At 41.6% G+C, this 10926-nt stretch overlaps 1 protein-coding gene across 1 annotated transcript in view; it reads left to right on the top strand.

Annotated features, from left to right (window-relative positions):
* Positions 1-6325: 6325 nt before the first annotated feature.
* Positions 6326-10926, top strand: part of LOC114651644 (sideroflexin-5-like) — a 226115-nt gene continuing 221514 nt past the window's right edge. The window contains exon 1 of the mRNA XM_028801474.2: positions 6326-6485. Within this exon, the coding sequence (XP_028657307.2) occupies positions 6429-6485 (57 nt within the window). The 5' untranslated portion in view covers positions 6326-6428. The remainder of the gene's footprint in view (positions 6486-10926) is intronic.

Raw genomic sequence — 10926 nt, 5'->3', positions numbered from 1 at the left:
TTTAAGATTTCCATTGGCCTCATGGAAGCCTTCCTTGATGTCATCGATTTTGGATGGAGCATCCTCATCTTTACAATGTACTGGTATTGCCACATTTCCTCCATTTCTCAAAGGTGGCCCTCATTGTATTCTCTTTTATTTGAAACAACTTTGAAATTTTTCATCCCTCTCCTGTGTCTTTCAACAATAAGATCCAGTAGATTCACTGCAGCTACTTGTGGGCTTTGGTGATCTATGCACCATGCAACTAAGAAACCCTAGAAATCCTACAGGATGAGCTGATTGTTATTACAGATTAACCAGAATCACCTTGCATGCTGTCAAGTGAGAGCAGATTACTTTAGGAGATTATTTTGAACGATGTTAGTTTCATCTAAATGCATTATAAAGACTGAGCATGTTCATGTAACTAAGGCATTGAAAGTTTTTCATTTACAGTTGTTTTTCCTAAAAATGACTTATTCGTTTTTCCTTTAGCTATTGATTTTACAGAATCTTATTGAAGGCAAAAACTTGCTCTTACCTGATTTCTCTTGACTCTTGAATAAGTAGATACTTTTAACACCCACTGTATATTTAGGAAGTAAGCAAACACCTTTGGTTAAATCTACTCAAGTTCCTTTTCCAAGTTCAGCTCTCCTACAAGGAGAAAAGAAGTTCATTAAATCCAGACGAGCTAGTTCAGTTATATGGCGATGCAGACAAGAGAACTCTTCCCATTGCTGAGAAATGGAAGAAGGAACCTCTCCATTTTGTATTGGACATGTGAGTTACAAATTTAGTAACCCGATCACTTCTGTCAACTACACACATACAGCATCCGGAAAGTATTCACAGCACATCACTTTTTCCACATTTTGTTATGTTACAGCCTTATTCCAAAATGGATTAAATTCATTTTTTTCCTCAGAATTCTACACACAACACCCCATAATGACAACGTGAAAAAGGTTTACGAGGTTTTTGCAAATTTATTAAAAATAGAAAAAATTGAGAAAGCACATAAGTATTCACAGCCTTTGCCGTGAAGCTCGAAATTGAGCTCAGGTGCATCCTGTTTCCCCTGATCATTCTTGAGATGTTTCTGCAGCTTAATTGGAGTTCACCTGTGGTAAATTCAGTTGATTGGACATGATTTGGAAAGGCACACACCTGTCTATATAAGATCCTACAGTTGAAAGTTCATGTCAGAGCACAAATCAAGCATTAAGTCAAAGGAATTGTCTGTAGACCTCTGAGACTGTCTCAAGGCACAAATCTGGGGAAGGTTACAGAAAAATTTCTGCTGCTTTGTAGGTCCCAATGAGCACAGTGGCCTCCATCATCCGAAAGTGGAAGAAGTTCGAAACCAACAGGACTCTTCCTAGAGCTGTCCGGCCACCTAAACTGAGCGATCAGGGGAGAAGGGCCTTAGTCAGGGAGGTGACCAAGAACCCGATGGTCACTCTGTCAGAGCTCCAGAGGTCTTCTGTAGAGAGAGGAGAACCTTCCAGAAGGACAACCATCTCTGCAGCAATCCACCAATCAGGCCTGTATGGTAGAGTGGCCAGACGGAAGCCACTCCTTAGTAAAAGGCACATGGCAGCCCGCCTGGAATTTGCCAAAAGGCACCTGAAGGACTCTCAGACCAGAGAAAGAAAATTCTCTGGTCTGATGAGACAAAGATTGAACTCTTTGGTGTGAATGCCAGGCGTCACGTTTGGAAGAAACCTGGCACCGCTCATCACCAGGCAAATACCATCCCTACAGTGAAGCATGGTGGTGGCAGCATCATGCTGTGGGGATGTTTTTCAGCGGGAGGAACTGGGAGACTAGTCAGGATAAAGGGAAAGATGACTGCAGCAATATACAGAGTCATCCTGGATGAAAACCTGCTCCAGAGCGCTCTTGACCTCAGACTGGGGCGTCGGTTTATCTTTCAGCAGGACAACGACCCTAAGCACACAGCCAAGATATCAAAGGAGTGGCTTCAGGACAACTCTGTGAATGTCCTTGACTGGCCCAGCCAGAGCCCAGACTTGAATCCCATTGAACATCTCTGGAGAGATCTTAAAATGGCTGTGCACCGACGCTTCCCATCCAACCTGATGGAGCTTGAGAGGTGCTGCAAAGAGGAATGGGCGAAACTGGCCCAGGATAGGTGTGCCAAGCTTGTGGCATCATATTCAAAAAGACTTGAGGCTGTAATTGCTGCCAAAGGTGCATCGACAAAGTATTGAGCAAAGGCTGTGAATACTTATGTACATGTGATTTCTCAGTTTTTTTTATTTTTAATAAATTTGCAAAAACCTCAAGTAAACTTTTTTCACATTGTCATTATGGGGTGTTGTGTGCAGAATTCTGAGGAAAAAAATGAATTTAATCCATTTTGGAATAAGGCTGTAACATAACAAAATGTGGAAAAAGTGATGCGCTGTGAATACTTTCTGGATGCACTGTACATTTTATACAATACAATACAGTTTATTTTTGTATAGCCCAAAATCACAAGAAGTGTCACAATAGGCTTTAACAGGCCCTGCCTCTTGACAGCCCCCCAGCCTTGACTGTTTAAGAAGACAAGGAAAAACTCCCAAAAAAACTCTTGTAGGGAAAAAATGGAAGAAACCTTGGGAAAGGCAGTTCAAAGAGAGACCCAAGACCCCTTTCCAGGTAGGTTGGGTGTGCAGTGGATGTCAAAAAGAAGGGGGTCAATACAATACAATACAATACAATACACAGAACAAATCCTCAATACAGTATAAAAATAAAAATTTTAGAAGTACGGAGTAGAATTTAACAGTAGATGATATCACATAATATGATTTGGATTTGTTTAGAGTCCTGGAGACCTCATTCATCAAGCTGCCTCCCCTATTTGGCCATTTCACAGCTGAAATAGTGCTAATCCGATGAAAGGACCCCTCTCAGAATTATAGAATTACCCGATTTAAAATTCTGTATTATTTTTCCAGGTAAGCTGCCACATAACAGTACCAAATCACACAACAGATTTCTTGAAGATGTTGAATGGAAGGGCTCAAGATAATTAACATGAGTAACAGATGGTGGTGTCTGTCACCGCCCACTCCAGATGTTTCTATGGGAGGCAGCTGCAGCTGTGTCCTGACCTGCAGTATTTGTACAAGCGGAGTGTTGCTGCGTCGGTCATTGTTGGCAGTTTGTCAAGGGAGAGAGTCTCTATTTCCATACTTGTTTATTGTTTGGTCCCTTATTGGAGAGGGGTGGGTGGTTCTCTTCCAGTGTACACAAAAAAAAGCTAACATTAAGACAGGAACTGTGTTTCATTCAGCAAAGATGTACATGTGACTTTCATACTTGATGTAATTTTCCTCATATTTTTGTTCAGCATTTATTGTAGATCAGCCAGTTTTTGGAATTAGATGACACTGATTTAGTGTTAATGGTAGCATAGTGGCTCAGATGCTAAATTGAAAAACCACAATGCTGCCAATGCTGCACTGATGCAATCTGTTGCAAGTCACTTAACTTGTCAAGTCACCATCTATGTCAATTTTAAGTCTGCCTCTGCTCACATGGGGTCTCTCTCACTCTAACTCTATGAGCCGATCCAAGCCAGGATCCTTCCTGAGACTGTGTGAGAACCATTTGCCAAAGTGGAGATGAACTTCATAAATGTATCTGTCTTAACATATAAGTGTCCTCTTTCTGTTCTGTGCTCTGCATGGGCTCTTTTTGTGGCTGGCATCTCCAGCCAGCTCTGCCACTTCTGACATACCTTGGACATCTTTTAATAAGCCTCTATGTGAACAATTGTAAATCATAATGGGATAGTGTTGTTATTAAAGTAAACATCATGTCATCTTACTCTGAAGTCTCCATAATTCACTTCAAGGTGTCAGAGGAATGGAGTCTACCCCAGCAGCACTGGGTACAAGACCCTTGTAGGGCAAACTCGTGCACACACCCACACTTTTAGAGTCACCAATTAAAATAACCGCCCAAGGACTGTGGTGCAGCAACACTGCCCACTGTGGTGCCATGCTCCCTGAAAAACACCATGTGAAATAATGTTTATTTTTATTTATAGCTATTAGCTTCCTTAGTAAATCTGCAAGAATGATTTAGTAACATACAGTTATATGAAAAAATTAGGTACACCCCAAGGAAATTTCTGGCATATTTGAAAAAGCAAACATTGAATCTTCATGCAAGCAGTGCCTACACATAGAGAGAGTGTTTTCCCTGCAAGTTGAAGGACCTGCTTGCTGGGCTGGATACAGATTAAAGTCATACCCAGGATGGAGCAATTGCAAGTTAAGGGCCTTGCTCAGGGGCCCAACAGAGTAGTCACTTCTGGTGTTTATGGGATTCAAACCAGCAACCTTCCAATAGCCAGCACAGATCCTCTAGCCTCACAGTCACCACCTTCCTACAGATAAAGGCAATATATTTTAACAAGTGACACATTTGATTGACATGGTGTATTCATTCTCGTTATCTAAAATGAACAAAAATAGAGTTTTGTCACATGGAAAAAGGACCACCACTTCAAATTGTGGGGAAAGGTTGGGGATGCCTACGAGTCATATAAGAGATTTTAAAAAATTGCCAGATTATTTAAATTCCACTGTAAGGAAAATCATCTGCATGTGGCATAAATATGACTGCTAAACCATCCTGGACAAGCCAGCCAAGCAAATTCAGTCCAAACAGCTGATGCTAAAAGTACTCTCCAAAAACCCCACAATTTAATCTGCAGGTAACTGTTGCAATAGTTGGTGTGAAAGTGCATTAATTTACAATCAGAAAGCAATTACACAAATTTGACTTGCATGCAAGGTGTGCTAGGAAAACGCCTTTGCTTTCCAAAATGAACATTAGAGCAAGATTACAGTTTGACACTGAACATTTAGGCAAAGACCTGACCTTCTGGAATAATGTGATCAGGACTGGTGGATCAAAGATAGAGTTATTTGTTCACAGTAACAGTAGACATGTGCGGCACAAACTGAAGACAGCATTTCTGGAGAAGAACCTCATAAAACATTGTGAAGCATGATGATGGAATAGTTATGATTTGGAGTTGTTTTGATGCCTCAAGGACTAGGCAGCTTGAAGTCACTGAGCCAACTATGAATTCTACATGATATAAAAGTGTGCTTGAGGAAAATGTAAAGCCATCAGTCTGACAATTGAACTTGAACAAGAAATTAACCTTTTTACACAATAATGGTCCAAAGCACCCTAGCAACTTTACCAAAGAATGGCTCAAAAAGAAGAAATGAAGGGTTATGGTCAAAGCCCTGATTTGAATCCCACTGAAATGCTGTGAAGGGATTTGCACATGTAAGAAGACCTACAAATATGTTACAACTGTAGGAATCTTGCATGGAGGAGCGGCCAAAAATTTCACCAAGTCGATTTCAGAGATTTTTGAGCAGCTATGCAAAATGCCTACAAGAAGTAATTTCTGCTAAAGGGGCACTACCAGCTTCTGAGGCCAAGGGTACACTTGCTTTTTCCCCAGTATCCCATTACATCTATTGATATTTTTGTTGAATAAATGATTGAAAAGGCAAGTTTTCCTTGTGTTTTTATTCAAGTATATCACCTTTATCTGTAAGCACTGCTTGATGATCTACTGTTTACCTGTACAAATATGTTGAAAATGTCAACAATTTTCAGGGAGTGTACTTACTTTTTCACAAAACTGTTAGTGTGAACAACATGTAATCCTTTGCTTCAGCATTGCACATTAATCCAGCTCCAGATGTCTTTGCTAGAATAGTTTTAAACGTGTTACTTCATAGAAATTGCATCCTATTCAAATACATTTATTCATAACACCCTCAAGCTATACACTATTACAAACACAATGTATGCATATTTACACACTACAACATGCAGATATAAATATACTGTATTTATACTAATTATTATACAATAATTAAGCATTTTAGTAATTATAGTATGCAAAAATAAAATACATAAACAGTGCTGGAGAGTCAGGAACACAGCAATTTTTGAAGATTTCAAGAATTGCAATCAGTGGCAAGGAAGAGTATATTCTAATAAGAAATTGGTGAAATTTCAGGGAGCGTTTTTTAATTTAGATCTACATATAAAGTATTAATTAGATATAAATTCGAACCAGCACTTTTTCTTAACGTGTGCCTTTATCGTTTACCTTTCGTTCAAAGAGCGATAGCGAGCGCTTCGTGTACTAGTTGGACTACATTTACCACGTCCCATCGTTACGTGCTTCCGTCTTTCGATGCATGATGGGATTTGCTGTCTTTAACGCAACAACTACACTGTAAGGGGTTGAGTAAGAAAACTACAGTTCCCAACACATATTTAAGGGCGGGCTAGAGGTTTTACGAGGAAAAAATAGACGCAATTTGCACCATAAAAAAACTGGTACCGAGCAGTAGTTTGATAAGGATTAATGCTTGGCGTGCATAATGGCAGAGGATGTAAACTACCCGCCCTTCCAGCTGGGAAAATCCCGATACGACCAGGTAAAGTAAAGATTCACTTTGTGGGTTGGTATTCGTTGAATATGCAGATTGTAATTTTAGCATTGAAATATTTTGCAACATTTGTAAAAAGTTACATTTTCTTGTTTTATTTATTTTGTATAACGATACGCTTGACTTAAGTGAAAACCTTTATTTTCAGACCAAAACAAGAGGCAAGCGGACTTTACTCTTTTGGGCTGTAACCTACATTCAGACGCGGTAATTGGCTACAACGGATGTCAGGTCATTGGTAGAGGATGGTCTTAAGTAGAAGCCTGCATTCTGATTGGGCAATGGCAGTAGCTCTGCGAGAAATTCTGTGTCCTAGTTACTGGGGGTTCACACAAACAAATAAGACGTAGAAATGCTAACTCACAAAATGGTAAGAAAGTGTCTACAAGGCTTCGACGTGAACAAAACGTGTAACGGTACACTATGACAACAAGATCAGAGTATTTCAAGTCGCGGTGAACAAGTGCACGGAGTGCCAGCCGAGTTGTCAGCCCCTGCCTGCGCTGCTGGTGCTCCCTTATCACATTTCTGACGTCTCTGTTTAAATTGGAGAACTATCACTCTTTCAAAGCATTCTTAAGAAATAAGCCACAGGGTTGATTTTGAGCTGACTGTGAGGTTCATATGAATCTTGTCTGGCAAGAGGGGAAACGTTGCAGCCTACCCGCGTGTAGTCTTAAAAGGTTTGAGTAGCATTTTTGATGAGCAGTACACCTATTTGGTGACACCATCCAACCACTCGTCATTTGTGTTATACTTCCTATATCCAGTTCAGGGTCTGGGGGAGGCGATGTGAATCTCAGCAACACTTAGTGCAGAGCAGCAACTAGTAATAAGCGGGATGCTAGTTCTGGCCACGTGATGCCTTTTTTTCTATTTGTCAATCATGCCTAAGTTTTGCAGACTTTGCCACTTTATTTGCTTGCTGCTTTTTATGGATCTTGTTTTATGCATTCTTGTCCATTCTTTGACTGATATTATTGCATTTTTAATAGAGCACCTTATACAGTAATAGTCTGAAAGGATATGATCAGAGCAGAACGTCTGATATTACTTATTATTTATCTGGACTTTCAGAAAGCATTTGATAAGGTGCCACATGAGAGGTTGGGCATCAAACTAAAAGAATTGTAAATTCAGTGTAATGTTTGTAGAAGGGTGCAGAATTGACTCAGATACAGGAAGCAGAGGGTGATGGTGCAATGAACTTTTTGAGAACTGGCTGGTGTTAAGAGTGGTGTTCCTTAGGATTCAGTGCTAGGGCTGCAGCTATTTTTAATTTATATACATTATTTGGATAGGAACAAATAACAAGCTGATTAAGTTTGCAGATGATACCAAGATAGGTGGATTGTCAAATAATTTGGAATCAATTAAATCATTACAAGAAGGACTTGGAAGGCATACAGGGTTGGGCAGATTTGTGGCAGATGTAAAGTAATACACATAGAAAGTAAAAATCTTAAGTTGGAATACACAATGGGAGGTCTGAAAAATCAAGAGTACACCTTATGAGAAGAATTTAGGAGCCATAGTGGACTCTATGTTATCAAGTTCCCAGCAGTATTCAGAGGCCATTAAGAAGGCTAACAGAATGTCAGGTTATATAGCGCGATGTGTGGAGTACAAGTCCAAGGAGGTTATGTTCAACCTTTATAACTCACTGGTGAGGCCTCATCTGGAGTACTGTGTGCAGTTTTGGTCTCCAGGCTACAAAAAGGACATAGCAGCACTAGAAAAGGTCCAGAGAAGAGCAACTAGGCTGATTCCAGGGCTACAGGGGATGCATTATGAAGAAAGATTAAAAGCCTTTTCAGTTTAAGCAAAAGGAGATTAAAAGTGACATGACTGAAGTGTTTAAAATTGTGAAGGGAATTTGTACAGTGGATGAGACTGTTATTTTAAAACGAGTTCAGCAAGTACACGGGGACACAGTTGGAAACTTGTTAAGGATAAATTACGCACAAACATTTGGAAGTTTTTCTTTACAGAGAGAACCATAGATTATTGGGATAAGCTACCAAGTAGTGTGGTAGACGGTAGGGCTTTAGGAACTTTCAAAACTCAACTTGATTTTTTTTCAAGAATTACTGTAAGTGGATAGGGCTGGTGAGCTTTGTTAGGCTGAATGGTCTGTTCTTATCTAGACTGTTCTAATGTTCTAATAAGATAAACTAGCCGACCGCGGCATAGTATACACCGCATAATTATTTATTGATGGGTGAACACTTCCTGAAAGACATGGTTGTCCACATGGGGTGGGTTTGAGGATACGACTGTGAGTGAATGAAAAGATGGAACTCTGGAGAGACCAACATACAATTGTCCGTGACTGAAAACTGGTTGGGCGGCACGGTGGCGCAGTGTGTAGTGCTGCTGCCTCGCAGTTGGGTGACCTAGGGACCTGGGTTCGCTTCCCAGGTCCTCCCTGCGTGGAGTTTGCATGTTCTCCCCGTGTCTGCGTGGGTTTCCTCCGGGCGCTCCGGTTTCCTCCCACAGTCCAAAGACATGCAGGTTAGGTGGATTGGCGATTCTAAATTGGCCCTAGTGTGTGCTTGGTGTGTGGGTGTGTTTGTGTGTGTCCTGCGGTGGGTTGGCACCCTGCCCAGGATTGGTTCCCTGCCTTGTGCCCTGTGTTGGCTGGGATTGGCTCCAGCAGACCCCCGTGACCCTGTGTTCGGATTCAGTGGGTTGGAAAATGGATGGATGGATGGATGAAAACTGTTTTTCTAACAGGAAATTGTCTGCGTGTAAAAGTAAAAGGCAAATTTGAATCTGATGGGGTCAGGGAAATCCGGGGAATATGGACAGATTGTGAGGTAGCAGCTGCGATTGTTTTACACTCCAGTACATTGCGGTGAATGCTGGTAACAGTCTGTCTAGTGCCTTTACAGAGACTTCTTGCTGGCATGAGGTTTCTGAGAAGCATGACGACTGAACCAATTTTAAGTTTGAGTTTATGTGGAGGCATGCGAGTGGGAGTAAGACTGCTAAGAAATTCTTCAGGGAATGAAAGTTGATGTGCGGGATCGTCTGTGACGATGGAGTCAACGCTGGTGAAAGTTACTTCGTCGGTAGGGATAAGTTTCAGTACTTGTTCATTAAGGTGTAGCGAGTCTTCATTGGTGACACTTAATATAGCTCGCGTACTAAGTTGTTCCGGAGTCACGGTTGAGAAGTCGATGTCGCCACATAGTTGTTGAACGGGATCAGAAATAAAAGAAAAACAATGTGAAGATAATGTTGCAGGTGTTCTGTTTTTCCCGTCTTGCGAAATCTTGTTCGTGAGGAAGAGCTGTCATATTTGTCGTCAGTGTAAGTACATGCATGTGACGCCACAAAGGTTGCTTGTTAATGCAACTGGCGACAGTAAGTGCTAGAGTTGGCAGGCGGGGCTTTGTTGTGCGTACCCCATGATGTGGGAGGAGGGTTAGAGTTGGCAGGCAGGGCTCTGTCTTGCGTGCGTGCGTATCCCATGGTCGGGCGACTTGGTGGATTATATATAGAAAAGCAGCCGGAACCGAAAAGAACAATGAAAAGTCAACGTGGCTCAGAGGTGCTTGTGGACTGTAGCAGAGACGAAAGCGACTGAGGCTGTGTTTGGTGAGGTGCTGCGTGCCTCGAGAGCGAGGGTGGACTCGGGAGGAGGGTTAGAGTTGGTGGGCGGGGCTCTGTCGTGCGTATCCCATGGTCTTAGAGTTGGTGGGCGGGGCTCTGTGAGTTGGTGGGTGTGGCTCTGTCGTGCATGCGTCTTGCTTGCCATGGTCTGGTCTCTGTCTTGCGTGCCATGGTTGGCTACTTAGTGGATTGTTGGTTGGCGGGCGTGGCTCTGTCTTGCATGCATCTTGCTTGCCATGGACTTAGTGAATTATATATATAGATTGTTGTTTCTGTCTGCCTGGCCTTTTCACTTCTGCCAGACCGTTTTTTAACTAGCAATTTTCTTGGTGGGATTGCAGGGAGCTGGTGCCTATCCTTGTCACACTTGGTAAAAGAAAAAGATAATTTCCTGGGCAGTTGCATGTCCATTACAGACCACACCTGCTTACACTAAGACAATATAATGTCAACCTGATAGCACTATGGCAAGATCCTACTGTCCAAAGAGGATAGAATGTATAGTCAGGAATTTAATTGAGCTGGTAGTAATTTCTGTTGCCAATTAGTTTATAAACTATTTTCAGACCTGTTTAAACCAATTCAGGGTTGCAGGGACTGTAGCCTATTTTGACAGCAGTGGGTGCAAGTCAAGAGTTAGCCCTAGATAGGACACCATTTTATCTTCTGGATTACTCGCACACATGTCCACACACTCACTTTATTTCTCTCTCTCTCTGTCTCAGAAATAATGTACTAATGTCTGTCTGTCTGTCGCATGGTTACATGTAAACTAATTTGACTAGAACTTTCATCTTGGTATAGATTGAAA

This window comes from Erpetoichthys calabaricus, chromosome 5, assembly GCF_900747795.2.
Source record: "Erpetoichthys calabaricus chromosome 5, fErpCal1.3, whole genome shotgun sequence".
Taxonomy (NCBI): Eukaryota; Metazoa; Chordata; class Cladistia; order Polypteriformes; family Polypteridae; genus Erpetoichthys; species Erpetoichthys calabaricus.
This window is presented reverse-complemented; position numbering and strand designations above follow the sequence as displayed.